Here is a 27084-nt window from a genome sequence, read left to right as displayed (position 1 = left end):
TGTGGTATTCACAAGTTCAGAGAGTTGTGATGAATCAGAGGAAGCCAAGAAGAGCATCCTACCAAGAATTCCAACTGCAAGTACTGTCATGAAGGGTATAGAAACAGCAAATGGAAAAAAAAATGCAGTGATATGGATTAAAACAAAAGTATCATAGGCTTAAATCACTTGGATGTGTAAGGAAGAAAAGCAGTTTTGTCACCTGAGTTCTTTGGTCAGTTTAAATTGTTGATGAGCTGTCTAGGATTGGCAACTGAGACATTCCACAGAAGCAGGCAATACACCCAAATAGATCAGCTATTTTTCTCCCTTACCGTCCATAAGCATTTGTTCTCTCATGGAAACGTAAAATAATGCTGCTCAGGTCATGCAGGATAGTAATGCTACAATGAAACAGAGCTCAATGACGGAAATTGTGTTTTCCTGCAGAAAGTTCCATTCCACTGGGATAAGGACATGGTGATGAGGAGGCAGAGTTGAATTTACACATATGGAACATGCACGGGGGACTCTGTTACTTCATTTACATTCCTTCGCTTTAAGGTCAGAAGCTTTACCAGATTTTAATTAAACCACCAGAAATTCTTTCACAGTGAAAATTCTAAGTGAATCAGAATTTCTGTAACACTGTAATCCCTCCTAGAAGTAACAACGTAAAGAGATGGGCTATAACTAAATCAAACTGGTTAAACCAGAGTTATGTATCATTTGGAGAAAACATGCTCAAGTAAAATCAGTTACAAATGATGTGATCCAATAAAGAGGAAATGCAAGGAAAGCTTTCTCCTTATTCCAGGCAATAGCAGGTCAGTTCCTCAGAAACAGAAATTTACTACAAAATGTATCTTAATTGGGGGGAATTTCCTTTTTTTTCTTCCTGACCAAGTACTTCCTCCCACAAACCACTAAGGAAAGGAACTACAGATTGCTAAGTTATGTTTTCCATGATGTTATCATTCTGGGAAAGCCAGACTCTTCAACAAAGTTACCCCAGTAATTAATTTCCTAAATTCCTTGCAAAGACACATGTTAAAACCATTCTCTACTTAATCTCTCCTATTAATATGCTAAGCAGTTGTATTATACTTACCTGTTTAATTTCTTTTTCCCCCCACCTAAAAATAGTTTTGGAATACAGATATTCTCTACTGCAAGGACATAAAATGTATTCTACTGGCATGTATTATGTATCCATTCAGAAGCAAAGTGCACAAGCTAAAATCTTAAGGGTCAGAGATGACATTTGGCTGCCTGTGTTTGCGAGGGATACAGCAAAACCACTCAGTCATAACTAACAAGAATCCTCAGATTCCTGTTTTAGCTTGAAAAGTATGTTTACTTTTACAAAAATGATTTACTGAACTATAATATTTCTATGAAAAGAATATTCATTTTAATGATGTAATTTTAATAGAGTTTAATGGATGTAATAAAAAATTTTGACTGGAGCAGTATTTGGAAATATTGACAGAACTTTGACCATTGCCTTAAAAATGCTCTTCCATGACCCCACTCAAATTCATAAGCACCTGCCAAATAACCACATTATCCTCTCTGAAAAGTCAATAAAATCCTGCTTTTAGGTCGTGTCTTTAAAAACTTCAGCCCTAATTAACTTTCTGGTGCACAGAATCACCAACAGTAATGATGACTCTTATGAATAATGATGACAGTCATGAATCATGAACAATAATGATGACTCCATAGCTTCCTTCCAATGCTTCAAACTGCCTGGCTTCAAGTATTATTACTTATTTCAAATACATATTTTAAGCTCTTGAGGGTAAGTATCTCCATTTTTCTCTTCTTTTGTACAAAGGTAGCACCACCAGTTCTGGTCCACAACTCAGGCTCCTGGATTTTCCAGGAATTCAAATATTTACACATTGATAATAATGTTGTAAATATGCTTTTGTGGTTCAGCTTCTTCCCTACTATCCATTACATGACACAGCCATGTTCTTTTTAAGCAGGCAACTTAATGTATTTCTATATTAAAGGGATTAGCATTCTGAGAATGGATAAACAAAATAATTTTAGTACTAAAAATAATGTTGCTTAATACTATTTCAGTCACAAAAACATTTCCATAGACTAAGATAGTATCAGAACTGGCAGGATAGAGATACAAAAAGAAAATTAATGGAAGCAGACAAAACTCCTTGCCAAGACAATAAAGGAAGTCTTTCACGATGGGAGTTTCCTAAATTAAAGCCAGCAATTCAAGAGTGAACAATTTTAAAGTAGAAGTGATTTTAATCCAAGCACACCAGAGGATGACAGAAAGTTTTAGGTGCAAGAATGAAAATACTTCAATGTAGAAAGCTAACACATTACAGAAAGTCTTCCTAGCTTTCCAGGAGGCTGAAAACACGCTGATGATTATGAGAATTACTTGGGACAATCACCGTTGTGCAGAAATTAAAGTTAAAAATCAAAACTCATATTAAATGTAAAAAAACTCACTAATTTTGCTTTTCTAAATTAACTGCATTATCCAATAGCTTTATGCAATTCCCTGTTATTCACACAAATTCTAAAATAAACACTAATATACTATTGTTATAAAGTAACAGAGATAATGTTAGTACCAAATTATTCCACTGTTTTCCACAGTACAGGTGGACCAATATTCCACTGATTCCAGCTGACACTAACTGCAAAATTTGCCTGACAAAGACATAAAAATGCAATCAAATTCTTGACCCATCACCATGGATTTTCCACATCAGCCTTTCGTGGGGTGCCCTCCCTGTGACTTTGCAGCTGCTGCTGCACAACAAAGAGCACATTAAAAATGATGAAGCTTCTGTTACATAATTAACCTTGAACTGGGTCTCTCTTGGAAGGGGAGGGGTTCATGATAATGATTAAAATATTATAAACTATTCTGAATTTCACTGGAACCACCTCAAATCCTCAGGGAAAGCTTTTATCCATGAAACTGGGGATCCTTCCTATGCCCAACAGGCTCTGGAGTTGAGAGGTCATTTACTCAGGCACTTTGAGGAGAAAATACTTTCTTCCACTGAGTATCTGCCATAACTGTTACTGGAACTTGGTAATCCATTTCAGCTAGGAAAGTACACACTCAAATTACTTTCATTTTATTATTGTGCTGTGCAAAACACCATATATATTTCACTGTGAAAAACATTTGAATTATTTCTAATGGTGAATTAATGTGAAATACTTCCAGTTTGATGGTTTTTTTGTAATTTTGTAATTTTGTAATTTTAATGCACAATTTTGTATTCACCTTGAAGATTATAAAAAAGCTCCCGGACTAAAATCCTTTTCTTCATGAAAATGCTGCCAGGATAATTCTTAAGATGACCTGAAGAAATGTTCTGTACTATAATTCAAAGGTTTTAAGTTAAATGATTTACACCAAATTTTGCTCATTTAAAAACTCTGAAGAAAGTCTCCTATTTTATGTAATTCTATTTCATTCTCAACAAAGGCACAGGAACATGGAGTACAAATAAAAAATGGGCAGCCAAGCAGATGAACAGCCCAATGAGGCCATATCCAAAGGATTTCAGCCAGTCCCAGTCTGCAAAGCTGCAGACTCATTTCTCTCATTCCATTTCAATCTCTACAAAAAAATTCACATCAGTATCCAACTGAAATTTTATTTGAAATTTTGTGGCTTAGAAGCATTTAAAAAAAAAAAATCAGTTTTCCCTCTCTCCCTCCCAAGAATTACATAATTTAGTCACATAAAAATTATAAAGCAGTCTCCAGGTCATCTTGCTAAAAGACAAATGTCAATTTGAATGCAATATAAAACTGTGAAACATTTTGTTGTGTTTGGGTTATTTTTGCCTAGACTAGATCAGCACTCTCCAAGTATATATCAAACCATTAAAACAACTGACTCAGAAATTCAAATTAAACACCTGTGATTCTCAAAAATAATACTGCTCTGAATATTGCAATTTAAAGAAATGCTTGTTTATAAATGTGGAAACCCATTCATAATATCTACATGGAGATACTCTCAGAATGGTGTATTTTTATTATGCCACTTCCTTTATTCAAAAATCTTTGAATGCCAAACAACAAAAGATTTGCAAGTGTGTTACTGTGGGCTATGCAGTGTGGTAGAATATACTCAGAAAGGGAGCACAGAAGATCATACACACTTCTAACCGTAACATTTTAGTTATAATATTTTGGAAAAGATCCCTAGGGGGGTAGAAAATGTTACTATAACCTGTACAATCAGGTTCACAGGGGAACACAACTGTGTCTAACGTTCATGGGATGCAAGGAAGGCTGATCAGTGTCAAACATCAGCTCAGCTGCAGATGGAGAGGCGGCCTCTGCCTGGGGTAGCAGCGGGGACTGACGGAGTTTGCTCCGTGTGGTGTTGTCCAGGACAGGCTGGAACTGGTGCCTGCCACTGATCCTGCCTGTGTGCACTCTGAGTCTCCCAGAAATGCAGCGTGGGGCTCACCACATCCTGCCACCTTGGCAAGGACCCAGAACCAAGCAGGGAATCCAAACCCTGGGAATCCGACAATGCCGGTTGCGCAACCGTCAAATTGTCTTCCTTGATGAGTTAAGAAAAGGAAAACATGATTAAAATACGTCCCTTTCCTCTTGTCCTTTCTTCCCACACGTAGAACAAGAGCTCTTTTCCGCAGCACCGAGGAATACTACGTTTCCACTTGATCCACAGAAGAAGTGAACCACATAGCAAAAAAGCACGGGTCATTCGTACCATGAAAACATGGAAAAATTCTTTTATCTTCACGTACAAATACATTTTATTTATATTGTTTCAATTTTAAACAAAATTCCAACGGTCTTACTAATGGTAAACTAAAACCTTTTTCTAACCCAGAAGCAAAAATTTGTTTGTTTTTGTGACATTAACAGTACACACCAAAGTCCACTGTCACTGATGAGTCACACTTTGCTAGCAGCTTGTGTCCAATATTTAAAATTTTTAAAAAGCATTGGGACTATTTTTTCTAGAAAAATTCAATTATTACTCCAGGCCACAAATATGCACCCAGTGCTGACTTCCTGTCTATGACTTTAATCCCATCAGCTCTGACTTAGAGTGCGATCAAATCCTGCCTGATCAAGTTTCACAATAGATCACTCACCAGACTACAGGGAGAATTCTGAAATTTCACCAGACATCCCAAGAGCTCCTAGCACGCTGTACGCAGTGTGATGTTTCTTGTAATTTCAATTGGATCTGTGTAGAAATACCCTAGACTAGTTTTTAAACAAGCAAAGGCATTAAGACAAGATGGGTTACATCATGCCAGCTTGATCCCCTCTTTAAATTTTCTGCTGTTTTACCAAAAATATTTTAAAATCCCTCAAGGCTAATGCATGACACAACCATCCCAGAATCTTACCAACATCACCTCCAAGTTTTAAGTTGTGTTACTGCTCAGTTTCTTGGCTCATCTGCTGAACTCAAACAAAACCACGTCCTTCTCGTTATTTATATACCTCAAACACTTGATGACTGCACTATGTTCAGTGAAACACAGTAAAGTTATTTAGGAAGCACAGGAAATTGTTTCATTTGTGCTCTGCTTTGTCTTAGATAAATAAAATAAAGCCTAACATTTCATGAACACAACAGTCCTTCCATAAAGGAACTGTGATGTTGTGTAAGTTACTCTTTACTACCTCATTGGAAGCAACAGGAATTACACTAACAATGAAAGACTGCAACCTGAAATCCCATCATAATTTCCCATCAAAATGTTACAGCAAACATAGATGGTAAAATATCAGACTGGACTGAATTCTGTATACTCTTAGAACTTTAGACTTTTAGATTTACTAGAGATTTTATCACTGATAACTTGATTTGGAGCGCTGCCTGTGCAATCACACCAATGTACGCACAAATGGAACCATGTGCCACTGTCAGATGCACAATTCCTGTCTATTCCTGGCTACTAAGAACATGGTCCAGTCTCAAAAGGGGTGGGTGAAATGAGATTTAACAGGCTGCTGGCATTAAATATGATATTCTGAGAAGAGAAACACCAATAAAACAAATGCACTCTGCTTCATCCTTGGGATGCATCAACACAATCATATGGCAGAGGTAAGAGAATTCTTCCTGTTGAAGCACAGGTTCATTCCAGGTAGGTCACACTCACTCTAGTCTATGACACAATTTTGAAAACCTCTAGAGAAGCTGAAAAATCCTCCTCCAAAAAGTATAATTTTTTTACTAAAAAAACCCCAAAATTCAAAAGTGTAAATTCAATTCAGACTGAACCTTAAACTGTTAATCTGAATTTTAACTAATCACTGCAAAGTTAGTCTAATAATCTTATGTTCTGAACAGCGTGTCAGTTTGTGTTTAGTATGAATAGTTGCATGCCAAAATAAGTACTTTTGCCAAAGAATTGTATCTAATGGGACATACCAAAGGGGACCATCACTGAACCTGAGGATTAGATCTGGGAAAAACAAAATTCTTTTTCTATTATGCATTAACAGCTGGCTTTTGCAAGTTAATAGTCAGGTTATTTTAATTTTTAATTCAGGTCAGGCACATTAAAAAACTCATTATGCTTCTTCCATCCAGGGACTCACAGTTTCCTGAGTGTATTTTTAGAGTTAAATAGTTTAGACTATTAAAAAAAAGATTTTAGAGAACTTTCTGTGAGAGAAATGGCGTGAGATCTTGGTACCCCTACCAAAAAATATAAGTGTGTAGATGAAATTACCTAAATATATTTTATATTTAATCCAGATTTTTTCTCTGCTTGATGGTGAAATCAAAATTTGTTTAAGCTTATTTCAAAACTCCTAATACTACACTTAAAAGTCTCTTTTTATTGTCTTGTTTGGGTTGTTTTTGCTTACCTGCTTGATCAAACTTAGGTAGGAACCTAACCAAACTGCAATAACACCTCAAAACACTCCCTATACCTCTCAAGGTAAACAGCTATGTAGACTCTCTTGGCTATTCTTATAAGCAAGACTAAAAACAAGTAAAAATAAAAAGAAAACAGAAGTTTCTTCAAAATGTAGAATTTATGCAGTAGTAAGAATAAAATAGGGAAGAGAGAAATTTCTGCAGCTCATTAGCTCTTCTCTCAAATTAAGTATTTGTGGCAGCAGCAAATGTGAAAGAACAAATCTGCTACTGAAGGACTCAAACCAGAGGGAAGAGAAAAAGATAAACTTTGATCAAAAGATGGGAGAAAGTCTATTTGATGGGATTGAAAAATTTACCATCTCACCATGCTACCTTACATAAGAGAATGAAAACACCCTGTGCACTCTTCCCTAAAAGCAGTTGGGGGTTATTATGTACCCCACAACTAAATTAAAACACATTTAAATAAAACTTTTTTACAGTTCAAATAATTAGAAGAGGATTTTTCCTCCTTTTTTGCCACTTCATGCTCTACACATGTTGTTAAGTAGTAGTTTAAATAAGAAATGTCAAGAAATCTCCACATTTAAGTTTGTCAAAATTGCTCTTGATTTCAACAGATGATTCTGGTTTCCATGATTGGTAAATTACGACATTTTTAATTCTAAAAACAACATGACAGAATATATTTCTAGTTAAAAAAAACCCAGAAATGGATGAGAATACATAATTTAAACTAAAAATAACTGATTTCTCAGCTTTTTGTTGCAGAAACCTTGGTTTCCATTCAGCTAAAATAGGGAACTTTCTGCATTTTACTTCTGGCTACTCCTAAATGCTTCATAGGCCATCTGAAAAGTGGAAGGTTGCATTTTTCAATTTCTATAGCACAAATGTGTAAATAAGCTGCCAAAGCAACTACTGTTTTGCAATATCAGAGTGTACCAATTACCAATGACTAAGCACTTATTTCACAAACTGGGTTGTATAACAACAATCACATTAAATAAAATTTCTTTAATACTGCAAGCAAGTCCACATTCTGAACTTATCTCCTCAGGTATGCACATCCTAAAAAGCAGGACTGGAGCTACCCAGAACTGGTGAAAACACTACTGTATTGGGACACTAAAACAAATACAGTCATACTACAAGAGTTCTGCTTCTGAAATAACTACTTATAAAATTTGCATTATTTACATTTTTGTATTTACTGTAATATTGTCTTTTGCCACTATCAAACATTAGGTACTTTCCTCCCCAGAAAGAAACCCAAAAAAGAAATTGAAAACAAATACAAAGTTGAAACAACCCATTCATAATATCCTCCAAAATTAACAATTACACAGACTGAAAACTTGTACTTTTGGCCAAGTATTTTATTGGCCAACTGTACTACAGTGGCCATTGCATTAAATTGGCCAGTGTATGTTTATCATGCCAAATTAAACACACAAGTACTGAAATAAATAGGTTTTACAGAGTAACATCAGAAATTATTATTTTCTATTATTTTAGTGACTAAGTATAATTCAATGATAATTCTCTAACCCATCATGTAGCCTGCATTTAGTTCTGGGTGTTATGTCTCATCATCATAATGACCCAACATCAATAAATATCCTTCTGGAATAATGTCCATGCCAGTCTATTTGATGATTTTCACTGACATTTATATATTTTAGAATGAATCTTCCTACCTGTCATGTATCTCCTATCATCCCTTTCTCCATTTTAACAATGTATGTGATGTAAAACAAATACAAAATAGCTGTGGTTTGCAATAGAAACTTACCCTATAGAAGGCAGTTGTCAGAGGCAGCAATGCTGCAGCAATGCTGTATTCTTCTGAAGATGAACAATCCTGCAAGAAAAAACAAAGAAGAAAATAAGCAAAACCATTTAATGTACTGTAATTTCATTTCTGCCTTATGGAGTTCCTCTGGCATCCTACTGACACACAACATAATCTTTAATCATTCAATATCAGGTAAAAATAACACATATTCATGTGTGTGTATATATATCTCTTTATCTATCTTTATATATCTGTATCTTCTCATGATTTCTCCTAGAAAGGTATTGCTGTAATCTTTCCCCACTTTAGAAATTTATTAGCTAATTTCTCATTCATATGTCTGAAATACAAATTCACTGACATAGTTTATACATAATAAGGAAAATTTTCCTCATTTAGCAAACAATAAAAAGGTAGCTTGCTTCCATTTGGGCCAAGAGCAAACCTGACTAAAATGGAAGTGATGTGATGACCAAAGAATGTCCTTTCAAAACGTCTACGTGAAGGAAGTGACATTTATGCAATATGAAACAATCACCTCCACAGCCTCTACAAAATTTTGGCACAAGGTTAACTTTAAAAGAAGATGAAAACCCATTTTCTTCAAGTCTCTGAATGCCTCATTTAACAGTCGAGTGTGTCATTCATGTCTCTCTAGGCAGAGAAGGGTATGCCAAAGTAAATCAACTAGTAATTGTGCTGATGAAAGTCGTGATTTTACTACGGAAGTCTTTTAAAAGAAAGCAGAATTGGAATGTAACTTAATATTTAAGAAACAAACTACTTGAATTTTTATGACCATAAAAAAAAACCCAAAAAGCAAAACAAAACAAAAAATACCCAACAGGAGTTAAAAATTATACTTTTTAAAGAAGTGATTAAGTGTTTTTTCAGCAGGTCTTTTTGCCACCATTACAGAACACAATAACACACATAGTTGTATTAGACAAATGTATCACCATTGTGCCCCTGGATGATCAATGGGCAACCAACATTTCCAGCTGAACAATTTATTTTAATATTTTTAACATCATTGTTACAGCGGACACCGTGCAACTCAAACCACTCCTATTAACTGTAAGAACTGACCAAATGCCAAAATTGAAATATCTCAAGTGTTCCTCTGCCAGACTTTATGTTCATGCCTTCATCTCCTGTAAGAGTTATCTAAAACAGAGAAACTAGCAAAAACTGGAATCAGCCAATTGTGATAGCAGAAATATGAAATCTACGTTACAAAAACAACAATAATGTTAAGCATCATTAGGATGTTACTTGTATCCATCTCATTCTTTGTTCTTAAATGACTGCAGAGTGACTGTGGATTGCAGGTTTAAAACAGCAGACCAAAAAAACTCATCACAAGACTATTTTGCTTCTCATAATTTTAAAGCCTATTTCAACCTTTGTGACTTTTCAGTAACAAATCCTTCATCTTCTATTACTTTAATCAAGCTCACCTAACTGGAATGCCAATGTCCATTATGGTTAAATACAGCAGCATTTAGAAAACTGCTCACACATATATTCTGAAAAGGGATACAACAAGTTCACAGTTGTGAAAGTTTATTTCTGCACAGAGTTACTGAGGGTCTCAATGTGTCTCACTCTGCACAAATGCATGAATGTCAACTGTGCATGGACAGCACGAGCTTGGCAAGTGCTCACACTTCATAACACACTTCCAGTCTGGTAGAGGAAAAGTAACAAAAATGGACACTGAGAAACTCAATAAATGTCTCAATGATGCCTCTTAGTACTGCAGCATGAATATAGCAAACCCAAATTAGTTTGTAAGATCTCAGAGCATAAGGCTAAAGGACACAGCCTCAGCTGCTTTCAATTTTCCATTTCTGCATTATTCCCTATTGTTATCCACATCCTTAATCCCCATTTGGAAGATAGCACACACATTTTTAGTTTAATATATGATAAATATTCTCAGTACTTTTTCACTTAACAAGAATGCTTCCCACTTAAAATTTGACTTTCCAATCTTTAGAAATGTGCAACAGCTTACAAAGAAATACATATCTTATTTCTGTCCATAATTATTTGTAACCAGGTATCAAATAATCCATCCTCAATTTCAGGTTACCTACTTAATCCCTTAGCTCAAACTATTTGAAGGAGTTTGGGCTTTTATCCAAAATATACATAAAAATATCTTTATAAAAACTGAGCAATGTATCTTCACCTAGAGAGCATTCAATACTCCAAGAGCTAACATATGTCTCAAAGATATATATCATCATCATATAAACAACACATTAGATTATTTTTCCATTCCTTCCTTCAAGTATGAAATTCTCCACATATTCCATCTCAGCAGTACATGGACTTGTAGTATGGAAGTATTATCTCTATATATTTTTTTCTCTTCTCCTGGATATGACAAGGAATACAAATCGATCTCAGTTAGGAATAAATTACAATGCTGTTGTTTTAAGATGAGTGGAAGTAATTAACTGTTTACCTGCTTTGTAGCTGCAAGACAGAATGCCACAGTTCAAAGAGATATTCTACTGAAATCTCAGCTTCTCAATTTTACAGACAAACCAAAGTACTGGAAATGTCATATATGTGTTTTAGGCAATTAATTTAGACTCCTGAAACAATGCAATCCAGCTGCCTTATATATAATGTCTTTACCAATTGTGAAAAACATCTCTTACTGCTGCTACAAAAGTAGACAAAAATCAGATACCATAAAATAATCAAAGCTTTTCCATCTAATTTGCACAAAATGAAGCTGTAACACATCTGGTGAACAAAAATTATTTTCAGCAAATTAATCACCAAAAAACCAACGGCCTTTAACAGTGAAATACAGATTAAACCATGACATATGCAGAGTACTACTTTGAATCCATGCCTAATTGAGTGAAAACCTGGCACATTGTCCTGGCCATACTGATCCTATATCCAGACAGTTGCTGAACTCTGTAGCAGATTGGAAGTGTTACAGGAATTCATGTACACTTAAAATAGCTTTGCTACACTGAATTGACAAGTGAATAATAAAAGGAGAATGTTTTTCCTTACATCACTTACTTTGACAATGCATGTGAATTACTTTTATACTCCAGTCAGTTTAAATACGCAGCAAAACTCTGGTGGTTCGATATTGCCATCGGATTGCAGAGCTGAGAGCTTGGAATTTACAGATTTTAATATTTACACATTCTGACTGCTTGGCTGGACACATGGGACTGATATGGGGAGGAACTGATGGCTTTTGGAATCTGGTAGGCAGCTTAGGCTTTTGGTGCTGGAGGAGAGAGTCAACTCTGCTCCTCACTCTTGGCTTCAGAACAGGTAGTGCCCAGAATCCTTGCCTGGAAAACAGGGTACTGTACACCACCATGACACTGAGATCCCTCTGCAGCGTGGTCCTAGTGATGAACAGCTGGGAAAAGCCACCCCAGGAAAAGATCTTCCTTGATCTGCTCCTGGACATGCAGGTTCAAGAAGGCTGGTAGCCCCTCTGATATCCCACAAGAGCAAGCCCAAGCCAGTGAAGCACTGTGACAGTGCACAAAAATTACTTCTCCTCCTGCATTAAACAACAACTCTCACCTAGGGATTTCTGCTTGCTCTTAGTCACATGATAAAAATCTAGAAGACATGTATGGAACACCTCAATAACATTAGAGGTGGAATTTTCTTTTGAAATTCATCTTGATAGTCTCTCTCATTAACTGCTACCCGATACAGTATCTTCCTGCATTAAAATCCATTCTGCTTTAGGCTCTAAGCTTTTCAAACAGACACCACGTTTTTAATAATCTGCAGAAATCCGAGTACGCCAAAAACCTGGGATCCAATTTTTCCTTACATTCAGGAACACCATAAATACATGGAATTCCCCACAGGCTTGACTATTGCATGAAATCACCGTAGCATGCAGTGAATGCATCCAAAGTAAAAAGCTGAACATGGCAGCACTTGATCCATTCCTTTTTGGCAGCACAGTAGGATGTGTGCATGCTCTGTTAAAAATGCTGCTCAACACTGCACTGTCCCTCTTGAGAGTAACTGAAGTCAATTTTCAGGCATACGAAGAGCATTCATCACCCTGCAGGACTAAGCTCAAAATTAATCCAGAAAAAAAAAAAAAAGAAAAAAAAAAGAAAAAAAGAATTTTATTTTTTTTTAAAAAGGCAGAAACTTTAGGATCAGATGTGTTTTTAAAGCACTAACCCAAGAACTGTTAAGTCAGCATGTGTAACCACATGCAGAACATCGGCCACAAATTACAGGTGAAACCTTAGTTACAAATTCAACAGCTCACTTCACTGGTGTCAGGATTTAATTCTAATTCTTACAGATGTATTATGTGGGCAGGGTTTTACTGAATCAGAGAATTGTTATTACTGATGCAGTTTATATTTTCAAAATATGAACTGTCAATCCTAATGCACAAGCTACTACTTTCATATAAAGCAGTTACAGTCCAGCTTAGAAAAAATGTTTTCTTTGCTAAAAGGAATAGATATTCAGGTAGAACTACAATGTTATTCATAATTACACTTTAATATTAATGAGGTTATTTTAAATTTTCATTAGAAAATCTGCATAATTTTTATTCATTCATATACAAATACAATATTAATGTAATTCAACTATTAAAAATGATGGGTTTGATCAAAGAAAACCTATTCTATGTAAATTTAATTTACCACCAATGTCCTTTATAATCAATCTTTGCAGAATTAAAAATGCAAGTATATAAACTGACAATTTAACAATATTGGATTATAGCTAATATAATTATATGCTGTCTTGAAAAAACACAGTCCTACTTGGAATTTCCAAAATAACTTTTAAAAATATTTAACTTACAAGTTTTAACTTCACAGATAAAGCCATAGTTAAAATTACAGAGTTTGTTGGAATAAATGCCAATATGACAATGTAATCACTTATATTGCCTTTACTAGCATCACATAATTAACTTCAGAAGAAAGTCTTAAATCTTCTTATTGGAATCATAAGCAAAACTTTTTTTTTTCAGTGAAAATTAATATGAATTTATTTTCTTGCTAATATTCACATAGAGCTTTGCCCAGTGAAGTTACCATCAATGCCAGCTGCTCTGCTTTACAGTGGGATCAAACTTTTCCTTTTTTATTTGCTGACAAAGGTGAAATCAAACCTGATTGAAGCAGCTACAATTTTATTAAGTAGAACACTTCTGGGACCTGAGAAACAGGATGAAAAGTAGACATACTGAGAAAATCCATCTAGCTGACTACCTGTTGCCCTATCTCTGGCAGAACTACAACAACAAGCTGAAAATTTGGGAGATACAGCCTTACAAAATTCTCATTATTTTTAAAACTTCTCTTCTTGGTAAGAATATAAAGAGCTATTCAAAAGTATTAATTCACAAAAACCAACTCTTCCTTCATAAATAACTCTAATACATTTCATGTGTCACTCATTAACAAAAATTAATTAGATTTCTGTTCTACCTAAACATTGCTGCAGGGATTCACAGTTAATAAAACCAAGACAAGAACTCTCTTACTGTCTCTGGTTTTCAGGTTTAACACAGATCAGGATCACTCTCTGGGCTTTTGATGAGCAGCATCTCATTCTGCTGCCTGGTCTGACAGCGACAACTGAACACGAAATCCAGATCCCAGACTTGACCTGTGCTCTGAATTCTGCTACATGGAACAGTCTCTTCACCCTCTGTGGCCACCACAGAGTGATGATGCCAGTGCAGAAGACAAAGGAACAGCACCCAACCCAGGAGAATCCTCACTGATCTGTTTTGACTTTGTGATCTTTCTGCCTGATCAGAAGCCTTTGCAGTGACCATTTAATTAAGAAACCTATCCTGTCAGCAACAGGATGTGCAAGATACTGTAGAGCTGCCATTCCAGGCAGGAGATCCAGCTTTATCTTAGAGGTATTTTACTTCCTGAGGAACTTCATGTTTGTCTTCACCTGCCCTTGAAGCATACTGGTATAAGGGACAGAATTCGATCAAGGCAGTTGAGAAGCAATTACAGATGCACAAAGTGTTCGGTGGTTGTTAAGGTTCCTTTTGCTTTACTCCACACATTCACAAGCTAGCAAATGCAACAGATTTTTCTCTGTGCAGCCCCATCCTACTCCTGATTTCACAGCAAGTGAAAACAAGAAACAACATTTCACTCAAAGAAGAGCTGTCAAACCCACCCCCACCCCCACGCTTTCTCAATAAATACATTTCCGTCTAGGCTTGAGGTTAGTCATTTCCTCCTCCTTGTTACAAATTACATTTAGGAGATCAGGAACCTCAATTTTTATGTGCATAAATTACACATTTGTCACTGTATTTTTCCTGTACCCCAAAAGCTTAAAAACATGTAACTTTTTTTGCAAGATACTGATAAAAACAAGAATGCCATCCCTCGCGTCTCAGCACATCTGAGTTTCTTTAACAGAAATGCCATGCATGTTTCTGAATACTGTCATGAGGCCCATGGCAATAAAGTTCAACATACTCAGTCTGTAATCTTCTCCCAAGGAAATGGTTGGGATGCCAAGATGCCTTTTGACTTTTATTTCACAGCAGGGCTTCATTCACAGTGACTCTGTCCAAACCTTAAACTACACCAGCTGTGATACAAGGTCCTGCACAGCAATTTGTAAAAAGTTTTGACAAACAACACTCAAATGATAGAATACATCGCAATTCATGACAAAAAAGTGATCAATATCCATTAACTGCTCAGTTGGAGGGGGTGATTAATTCATAATATATCTAGGAACTGCAGTGTACACTCCTAGAGCCCTGGTAGACCAAAACACTTCTGCAGCCACTGCAAAACATTAACACAGGATATTCTGTAAACTGCTGTACAGAAAAGCCTGTTTAATTGAGTTAAGGAACAACAGAGAAATGCTTAAGACATTAAAAGAACTATTAAAATAGATGCCATATTACAGTATAGTCCAGCTACATATTAACAAATCAGTTCACAAGTACACAGAACACATCTTTACTCCCAGCAGCATCTCCTCTCCTAAATTTTAAAGCAAAGTCATAAAATTTCCAATATGTACAAATACATTCACCTTGCTTGACTTCATTTTACTCTTCTTTTCTAAGTTTCATTTCACATACTTTTAATAAAAATGCATCACATCATCAGTACACATTCTGTACAATTTTTACAACTTAACAGGAATGAACTCTTAAAAAAATAAATGAGATTTATATGGGTATGTAAAGTGATTCACTGAAAAATCAGTTTTTCACTTTAGAATAATAATGTTTGGATAGATGTGGAATTTTACATCCATCTTCTGTCACGTAATGAGCCGATGCTCGGTTCAAATCAGCTACCAAAAGATTTTGGATCTACTTCACTATGGAGAAACTGAACAGTGTCTGATGAAATGCAACTTGGAAGTAGGGCTCACTGAAAATTTTCCACTGAATAGCACGTGATAGCAAAATAATTTTTTTATTTATGCTAAGAACCCTCAATTACATCATCTTAGGAAAGAGAACTTCTAATCCCCAAGGTTTTCTCCTTGGGAGACTCAGTCTCTTGCCAACAGATTTTCTGGGGAACAAGAAATAAAATCTGTGACAACAATTCAAAGAAGGCAAGGAACAGGTTTGGGGGAGCCACAGGCTGGATGGAAGGGAGCAAGTCCTCATAGAGACCATTTCCAGACACAGGAAGAACACAAAAGTGATTTAGAACACAAAAAACCAAAGACAACTGGACCATCTTCTTCAATGAAATACCAAGCTCTGTATCTGAGGAAAGAGCAGCCTGTGTTTTGCAGGCTCCTTTGGTACCCTTGGAGACAAGCTGGGAGAGAAGTCTGGATCAAAGACTGGAAAACTGACTGCACTGTCAGGCTCAAGGTTTAACAGGCAGGTGGTTCTGAATCCTGTTTTCAGGGCCTGATACTGTGGTGAGTATTTTCATTAACAAAATGGAAAATGGCATGAAATGCATCTTCATCATATTTCTGACTGACATCAAATCTGGGAGAGTGCTAAATACGCTGGAGGGAAGGACTGCTGCTGACTGGCAACACAGACTGAAAGAGCCTTCTGAGCCTCCCAAAGACAAAAAAGGTCTGTACAAGGGACAGGGTAATTCCATGTGGAAACATGAAATACATATGGACAGCACTGGGAGCCACGTGCTGTGCTATACATGTCAAACCAAATCAAAAATCCTAAAACATTAGTCTCACAAAGAGTTACAGCAGGGGCAAAAGAACAAGACAATTAGGAAGTTTATGGATCTGAACCAAGAGACTAAAGCTACCAGGAAAGTGCACAACTGAAAGAATCCCAAAGCCTAAATAAATATACAAAGAGAAAACAATGCGCTCAACCAGCGCAGATAGAAATTATTGGCAAGAAAGCTGATGCCAATTTTATGTATCTGTATCTACATCAGATGCATCCACAGGGTTCTGGCAGGTGCTCCTGAGAACCCAGGCCCATGTTTGCCTGGCTGTAGCTCTGCCTCAGAGGCATTTTCCACCAAATGCCCAAAACGGGGTCTCTTTTCAATACGTATTGAAAATACGTATCCTGCTGCAGGGTAACTTTGGGCTTTTTAAGCCAACCTTGATAGTACTGGAAAGCTTTCCTACAGTTTTGGCAGGGGCACCAGATAGTCTGTGTACAGCTGCACCAAAGGACAACACGAACGACACCGACCAGCTGCTCCTGGAAGAAGTTTCTTGGATCGCCTTTGTTGGTGCAGCTCCATTTCTGGATCCATGAAACAAGTGTCAGCTGCTGGAAGAGGATATTTCTTGGGATGACCTGCAATGGCTGCAGAATTTCAAGGATGACAAGGAGCATTTTGTGGGTTTTTCTGAGGTAATTCTAAGGTTCTGAATCTCAAATTCATCCAGTGAGGGCTTTTCCATGCTCAGACACAGATGACGCACTGTATTAGTTGTGCTGGTGAACTTGACAGAACCTAAAATCCCTCGTTGCCAACCCCACTGCCAGACCTCTCTGTTCCCTAATAGGCTGGAATGTAAATCTTCTGTTATGTTTCAAAGAGCAGTGCAGTTTTAACAACATTAATGGAAGTTGTTGTAGAAGTTGCTTAATCCAAAAATCAACCTTGTAACGAGAACCAGAATTAGGCACGCAGCACATCGTGAAAAAATCATGTTACTAGAGCCATTATCAGAAATATCCCATTTTTCTGGGATTTTTTTCTGGAGAAAAAAAAATCCAGCAATAAAGTCATTACAAGGATAAACAGTTCACAGAAAAGAATACTTAGAGCAAATTTGGGAAACTGAAAGATTTATGTCGTGCATGATTACTTAATCATGTAATTAATCAAGTATGTTGAAGAGCAGTGTCCACCTTGGTTAACACATTGAATCTGTGTGATCAAGGAAGAATGTTGCTACAAAGCCTGAAAAGCCCAAGAGATTCAGAAATTTTAAGCCTGCTTGATTTATTGAAGTGCTCCCTCCAAGATAACATCAACAAAATATATATTCTAATACAAATATTTAAACTATGAAAAGGGAAAACATAGAAAATACAATGTTTTTATTTAATGTTAAGTATTTTAAACTTTCTGATTGTACTTTTCAGTGCATGGAGTGCAGCCACCTCTTTCATACAAATACAGATTTTATTTGATATCTCACACTTTTTGGTGGTTCAATAATAAAAGCATGACAAATGTACAGGAGATGTGGGAACTATTTCTTATGAAGCATTTATTAAAAATTAATTTCTTGATTATTAACAAAATGTTTGCCTTTCCAAGAATCCAAGTGAAAACAAGCATGAAGCATTTTTTTTTAAGAGATAAAGACAATGGAAGAAGTAGTAAACCAATTTTGAACTGGCAATTGTAGAACCTCAGAATCCTTCAGTCTTAAAGCTTGCTGAATTGGTACTTTCCTCTGAGATTTTTAAATGGCTTCAAGAAATAAGAAGGTTAGAATTCCATGAAGTAACTCCTCCAACTTTGGTTACAGAAGAAAAAAAGTAAACTCACAAAATGTAGTAGTTGGTCATTTAGCTGAAGAGGCATGTTTGGATGTCCTTAAAAAAAATTCTTGTTCTATATAAAAACTGTTTGGCAGAGCAAACACAGCCAGAGGAGAAAAGACATCCTTGAGCTTGCTGTGTGGACCAAAGAAGCAGAAATGTACTAGCATTGCCTTCCAGCAAAATTCTTTCTTTGGTACAAATTCTAGGAAATCTTGATATGATCCCTTTCTGTTCCATAGCCTTCTAAATCACTGCTAGTAGCAACATCCAGCTAACTAGCCACAGAAAAAGCCTTCTTTGCCAGATTTTGGATTGCTAGTTAATCCATTTTAAAACCCTGACAAATCTTCTCCTAGGCTATCTGATCTTCCTTCCAGAATGTTTTGTTCCAAACACCTGTTTTGTTCTTATTTCATTGACATTCTAAGCAAAAATGCAGAAAGGGCAGCTCTGCTATGTAACCACAGTAAATGGCAACAAGAAGTTTAATTAGACTTCTGTACCTTGGGGTAGAGTGAAATACTAGTGAAGTTCTATGTCCCCACAATACTGCTTGGAATTCTTTCCTCACAATTCATGTTTGTAGTTTTCCGAAGGATGAGCTGGATTGGAATGGCTGGATAAAAAGAATGGGTAGTGAAAACAAAAACTGAGAGGTTTAAGCATTAGCAATGGCTTTGGCATCCTAAAACCAGCATGACTCCAATTCCAGAGAACACACACTAGCAAATCACCAAATGAGTGCAGAACACAATTTTGAAGATCAACAGATAAATTCTGGACAGCATGGCATTATTTAGTGCTTATACTGAATGAAACACACTGCATCAGCAAGAACTATCCATGTACTAGCCATGTACAATAAATGTGATGACTCAAATGATAAGTATTTCTTATCTGTGTCTCTTCCTAACAAGAAATATGAGTAGATATCCTGATGCATTTAACCATCTTCTCATTCCTTTTATCTTATCTGCAGCTCTAAGTAGCAAAGAAATCCTCAAGCTTTCAGGAAGACCTTCACTATCATAGCTGACATGAATCCCACAGCACCCCTTGTCTTTCAGTGCCATGCTAGTGTTGATGGCCACATTTTGTCCAAACTCCTTATGCTGCTAAAATTTTAGATCTTGTTTTTTATGATTTTGCAAGGACATTGAGGAGCGTAGCTTTTGGTTCATTCCTGCCAGGTGCTGCTAGTCAACAACTCACTAAAAACTTCAAATACTCTTACTTACCATCCTTCTCCTTCTTTGAATCTTCTCTTATGCACAGAAGCTAAAATAATGAAGATCTACATTATTAATTAATATAATACTTAGATATAATAATATATTAATTAATACTCAGGGTGAGAGCTGGGTGCACAAGCATGATGCTGCTGCATCATCTGCTGGAGCCCATTTGTGTAACAAGACATGACTGTGATGGTGCAGTCAAAATTCACCACTGATTTAACAATAACAGAGGTGCTCGACTCTGATGAAAATCTCTACAAAATACCTTATCATTCAATTGGTTGAAATAATTAATTATGGTTTGCTGGACTGATTTTAAATTAATCAGTTTCGGCGCCTACTGTTTTCATATGCAGGTTGTATCCTGGATTTGGAAATTACAATATTACAAGCAGAGTATTATAATGCAGGCAAGGAAAAATGTGAAGTTTCTAAAGAAGTGCTGAAAATCATGGCACCTTCATAATGCAAGTGGATTTCAAGTGTATTATAGCTATTATGGTTAAAATAAGATCTAGAAAGATATTTCATTCCATTTACCTGGAAGAGATAGAGAATATTACATGGCAATTGTATGGAATTTACTTATGTTTAATGAGGGGTTTATATTCTCTAAAATGATGTTTAATCAATTAACATTCCAAGTAAAGGTTTTACAAGGTGTTACAACTGACCAAAGGACTTAATTTAATGAAAAGAAGCTGCTTTTGTCCTTAAAGTCAAATAATTTGTACAGAAAATCAAATCAATTTGTTCATTTACAAACGTTGTGGGGCTTTACACTGTTAAGCAGGCACTTCCAATTCCAATTCTTAGCTCCCAAGTGGAGTTTTGGACTTCAGAATTCAAGAATTAGGGGAGAGGTGGGGAAAGGGGATTGTGGGTTTTGTTTGTTTTCTGTACAGACATTAGGTAAAATATTTTTATTTTTTATTTATTTTTCTTTTCTTTTATTAATTATTTATTTTTCTACAAGTATTTTTAAATACTTTGTTGGATCACTAGATACCAAAGTCTGCCCCCATGACTGAGTACAGGGAGGGAATTACTAAAAAAAAAAATCCTCATTAAAGCATGTTTACATGGCATTTTCCATGCATCCTAAAAGCCAATTAATTTAAGTCATAATTCTGGGCTGTAATATTGAAAAAGAATGTCAACAGCTGCAAGAATTTTTTACAACATATGCAGATTGTCAAATATTCTTTTGTTTACACCTTTACTTTGTGTTCTTGTTTTATAATGGCACACACTTTTCATGTAACAACAGAGGAAGGTCTTTTACTGTAAAGAAATTGATCTTTATGCTTTTTTTCCTTAGAAATTATTCTAAAATGGCACACAGTTCACTACTGTTTATTTGTCATATTAATGCATTTGTCAAAGTTTACACAAAACACTGACAAAACCCAGAACTGGCCTGTGTTTTATGGTATTTATCTCAGCACCACACTTCAGTTTTTGAATGCAAGCTGCCAAGATCTCAATTGTTTAAACCAAAGGTTATGCAAACATGACAGCAACCAAATGATTAGAAGACTTTGGATATTCCATCCTCCTTCTGCTTCAGAAACGACCGTATGCAAAAAATAGTGAGGCTCTTACAGCCACCCATCAGTAATTTTTATGCAAATTCCTGAAAAATCAAATACTTAGAAACAGAAGCTTCATAAAATTCCTTACAGAAACAACAAACCACTTGTCTAGCTGGTGTGTTCCTCCTGGTGGGCAAGGCAGCACACCTTGCAGAGATGTCTCACTGCAGCTTCTCTACCTGGGCTTACCAGGTTCTTGAAGGGTGAAGTGCAGGGGAAAGAAGATCAGAGACCATGTTACACAGGAATTCCTTTTCCTAAAAACAGACTGTGCACTTGTGTGGCCACAGTGGTGCAGTCACTGCATGGGTACAGCAAATCAATACCATGCAATATTCTGCCACTTACTGTACACATTAAATGGCACTCAGAGCAGATGAAGTGCATGTACACATAATTAACAGTGCTATACACACATCTATAGGAAATGATGGGCCTGTACAGTAATACACTTTATAAACATACCTAACATCTTAGATAAAACCAAAATTCCATGTGTTACTTCCTTATTTTTTATAGACATAAAACCTGTAAAAACAGTAGTCACTGATTTCACATATAAGCAAAGTGCCTATTCTTTCCAACATGAAAGACTTTTTGTTTTTGTTTGTTTTTTACTACCTTTCATCAGTTCACCTCTTTCCCAGCCAGGCTGGAGAGCAACTGCACAGCAGAACAACACAACTCCTAACCCAGACTTGTTTTATTTACAGCAGTGAGCAGAGTACAAACACACGTCTGCTTTTCATCACGGCGACCAAAAATATTCAGAACACGGAGTTATTAGGAACACTTGGCAACCACAAGGCCACAATTAACAGTAATGATCACTTCAGAGCAGTCAGAGCTTACCATGCCAACACTCTGAGGAGCTCCATGGTTTCAGTGAGGTACCTGCATGCAGGGGAGCACATCCTGCACCAACAGCAAATGTGGCAGGGTTGAACACAAGGCCAGCAACAAAGAGACATCCATGAAGAGTAAAGCCTGAGTAAAGACTCCTCCAGCTGCCCAACAGCACAGAGACCCATCTGGGATGGATGAGTTTGTATCACCATGCCAGGGAGATGCTCAGGGAAATTCCCCTGTGAGCCCCAAAGCTGCAACCAACCAGAGGAGCTGCTGGGGCCACCGCTCACGTGCACATGGTGAACGTCACAGTTCTGCTGATTCTTGTATTAAAACCAACACCTCACTATCATTTGATATTTTTGTATAATATTAAGCAAAGACCCTTAAAACAGGCTGGGCCTGCTCTGGTATGCACGTGCGCACGTCGAGGGGAGGAGGAAGTGTGTGAACACCACATGCTTTGGTCAGAAGCCAGGAGGGAAGCTGAAGGCAGATGCAGGAATGGACAGCACGCCATGGGACTCTCATTTCTGCTAATCCCTCTCTTTCCCTTTCCTTAAGTAACAGTCTTGTGCTATAGTTATGCAGGGCAGGTCCACGCAGAAGTCAAGATTAACAGAAGCAGGGTCTCGGAAGTCTGCAGGAAAACAGCAATTTAGGAATTTCCCTGCCACACACAAGCTCATTCCTGAACAGCACTCCTGGCACAGTCCCAGTGTGAAAAGCAACCATGGTTTTCTGCTGCCTGGTCATCAAAAACCCATCCCTGCTAAAACCACAGAGGCAGCTTAGCACAGCTGGAGAGAACCCTTCTGGGGCACAGGCATGCGTGCAGAATCAGCCAGACACCTCGCTGGGGACAGCACTGCACACACCAAGGTCCCCAGGGATGCAACAAGAAATCACCTGGACACTGTCACCTATCCAGGGAGAGTCCTAGCCCAAGGAATGGTTACTGCTATGCCAAAGGGGTCACCTCCCTTGACACCTGCAGTGTAGGGAATGCTGACTGACCCCCTGTTGCTAGAGGACACGAAATAGAAGCATGGGTTCAATCACAACAGCCGAGGTTTTTCATCCTAGCAAGGCAGAAGCCTTTATTTCAGGGTTTTCAGCCCCTTTTATAAGGTGTTCCAATATAGGTTAACTTGACTGGTAAAAGGAACAACACCTCTCAGGTCCCATTGGTGGAACAAGAGAAAAACACATCCAGAGCATCTGTACAACATTGTTTTGAGAACCAAAACCTATTTACAAATAACAGTCCTTGAGAGAGAAAAGTTTCCCCAAAGACTTTCCCTTGGGAAACAGATCAGCCAGTGACAGGCTGAAAACTCTCTCAGGCTCAGAAAATCATGTCCCCAACCCCCAGTAGGGATAGGGAAGCTGGCAGTGCCATGACAGCAGCACACACCAACTCCCCTACTCCATGATACAGATCCACACAGGCAGCCCTGCAAAGAAAGCAATTCTGTTTTCTGGGTTTCAGAGAGATGCCCTTGACTGGAATCTCCCAGGACTCTGTGGCCATCCTATGAGATGGGATGAGGATAACAAAAGGTATGTTCCTCAGAGTGAAGAAAGGAAAAATGAAAACTGATGGACAATACAATCTTTTACAATGTGTTTCCATTTATTCTTCTAGAGAAATTACGTGAGCACTATCAGTTCAATATCAGTGCAATGATATTCTGGTACTGTGCAATCTCTTGGGAAAAAGACATTATCAGAAAGGTTCAGGAATAGAAACTTCTTTTATTAAGTCCAGAATTTTATAGGTGGACCCCTAAAAAGTCAACAGGATGATAAAGTTGTTATTTCTACTTTCTGGGAATCACGCATCAGAGAAACCATATGATGTGATCAAGAAGAACCCTACCAAAATCATGTTCAGCACAATACAGAATTAAATCTGGAAGCTTGAAGCCCAAGCCTTAAACACTGGAATATCTTTTTTTTTCCCTACTTAAACAATACCATTACTACATTTAACATGATGAGAAAGTTCAAACTGGTAATAACAAATGAATTAATAGAATTAAGTGTGGTCCTGTTAAACTCCCATGATTTCTCTTCATGTCTGATTTTTTTTTAAAGTATTTTAAAATAGTGCTGTTTTTCAAACATGAATTCTGAGACTCTGCTTCCAGGAATGCAAGTCAAACTGAGTAACAAAAGACAGGTCATGAAATAAAAGTCCAAAAGGAGAGAAATCTACTGTAACCCTCCAAAATAAAGATGTTTAGCAACATAGTTTTCAACATAAAATATGAGAAATGCTAGCTCATGTAACCTTCATATTGCCAAGAATTTGAATCATATGACACACACACCGAGCTGATTTTCTCTCAGGAATAATAAAATCTTTCTTGTTATTGGACAATATTCGTAAACCTCTGAATTCTGAGAACTGACTGATAGGTTTTTAAACTTTATCTGGTGGCAGAATATAATACAAAAGATAACTTGCCTAAGAAAAATAAATTTAATATTATTTATAGAATGCCATTGTTTTTAATTTTGCCTATCAAAGTTTCTTTCACAACAGATTGCACAGTAAGTGCTACAAAGAGGCCCTCATTGCACTAAAACAATATAGAAGAAACACAAGCAAAGTTCTAGAGGCAAAATACATCAGTATTATCTTCCATCTGCTTTTGGCCAATGTTGGAGAACAGATGAGGGCCCAGATGTGCCTTTGTTGTAACCTAACACAGGTTATGTTTTTAATTTTGTCCTGGTTGCTACTAGGTTGCATTTCATGTTGTGAAATACAAGGCTATTTCTAGAATATCCAGTATAATCTATTTCAAAGATAAACATCTGGTTATTGCCACACTGGAAAGCCACAGTGATCTATCAGAAACTACCTAAAGCACTAAAACAATGACTGATTAGTTTACTACTAAAGATATTCTCAGTTACAGTAGTGCAACACGTGTCTGTTGACACAGATGTGACAATGGAGCAGGTCCTAAACCAGCATTGGTGACTGTGAAACTGTCAGATTAAATCACATCATTCACTCATTCCTTAAAGCTTAAGACCAGAATTTTGAGAGTATTTACGTATTTATCAGTTTTATGCACATTTTTCCTGCTCTGACCACATTTAGATGAAGAATCCAGATGTCTGGTGCAGATGTGTTTTCCAATTTGACTCACATTTGCCAAACAAAAGGATTAATATGCAGTTAGGCAATATTACTGACCAACATCTTAGAGAGGCAGTGCTGTACCACAACATCCTGGAGCTCTTCCTTCAAAACAAAAAGTTTTATCTGTTCCAACTACCCAACAAAGGTGTCTCACAGTCCTGCATTATTTGAAAAGAATCTTTCACCAGAAAGAAATTTTCTTAGGAAGACTTACTATTACTGTTAAACATTTTATGCAAATTGCTCTGAATGTCTTTTTAATTTGGAAATTGTTTCAGGTTATCAAATACCATCCCCACAGCGTATTCAGGCCTCTTCTTGCTTCTACTACTACTTTTTCAAATTAAGTGCAACTACATTTCAAAATACAGTGTTCACTTGTTGCTGTCAGAGGAAAGTTAGAGAGACAACTGAAATTCTGGACAAGTTATGACTGCAATGAATGAATGGAGAAGTGTGCAAATTGAGCCTTGAGATGGTTTCTGCCATGATTTCTGAACAAGTATTCAAAGCACAATGTGTTGTTGAAAACATAATTACATAGAAGTGTTTCCCTGCTGAAAAAAAAGGCTTTTCAGTTGCATTAAAAAACTTAAGTATTTTTTTCTGAGATGTCAGCAAATGTTATTATAGAAAATTAAAATAGAAAGAAAAATGTTTGAAGTAGCAATCTATGTGGAACTGCAAATTTTTCTGATGTAACCACAGCAGAGGAAAGCAAGTATAACTGAAATAGTGTTTAGAGGTGTAATTTCACATTTTTATCTGCATGAATGTTTGTATCTATTTGAATGAACTGAATTGCCAATCACTATCTTAAGCTTTCACAACACTACAGGTTTTTTTTAACAGTAGTTTAGTGATATAACACATGGAACAGAACATAATGCTCCTGCTCCTCTAGCAAAGGTATTAATCACTATGGAAAGACAGTCTGATTTAAATGTTTCTCACAGTACATGATTTGTCAGGGGAAAAAGTGTTACTCAGGGCATGACAGTGAAGTTTTCAGCAAGTGGTCAGTGACAACTCCTAGCAGAAATAAAAGCAAATAACTGGAGATTTAATTGCCCTCATCAGAAGGTATCTGCTATATTCAATGACCATTACAATGTCCATGTAATTTTGATCTTCCTACTTTTAAAATCGATCAGAAATACTTCTCTCACTTCTATTTCAGCAGCAGTAATTGTCAATCCTTCTCAGACACAGAAAAGCATGTTTTTAACACTTGAGTACAGACTCACTACATCAAACCTTACTTGAATTGTGTCTGTAAGGCCTCCCACAGTCCACCACAGCTGCTAAAGAAGGCAGATCAATACAAAACTCTAATATACTATTCCACAAATCATAAGCATATTAAAATTTGCAGGTTCTACCTGTTGTCAGTTGAAAGAACAACAGTTTAAAACAATGCCCCTCTTGGACTGAGAGAACTCAAGCTGACAACCACCAGAGGTGTGGCAAACCCAAGTTCTGCCATCTCTAGAGAAATTGGTAAAATACCACCCTCACTTCCTCCCAGTTGCAAAATGGCTAGATCAGATCCTTAGGGAAATAC

The 27084-nt window shown here is 36.8% G+C and overlaps 1 protein-coding gene across 7 annotated transcripts in view; it reads right to left on the bottom strand.

Annotated features, from left to right (window-relative positions):
• The window catches only part of SBF2 (SET binding factor 2), a 230046-nt gene that overhangs the window by 53297 nt on the left and 149665 nt on the right, over positions 1–27084 (bottom strand). For all 7 annotated transcript variants that reach the window (XM_086894739.1, XM_086894741.1, XM_086894740.1 and 4 more), the window contains exon 17: positions 8670–8738. In XM_086894739.1, coding sequence (XP_086750865.1) covers positions 8670–8738 — 69 coding nt within the window. The remainder of the gene's footprint in view (positions 1–8669; positions 8739–27084) is intronic.

The sequence above is a fragment of the Cyanistes caeruleus genome, chromosome 6 (genome assembly GCF_971803275.1).
Source record: "Cyanistes caeruleus chromosome 6, bCyaCae1.hap1.1, whole genome shotgun sequence".
NCBI classification, from domain to species: domain Eukaryota; kingdom Metazoa; phylum Chordata; class Aves; order Passeriformes; family Paridae; genus Cyanistes; species Cyanistes caeruleus.
This window is presented reverse-complemented; position numbering and strand designations above follow the sequence as displayed.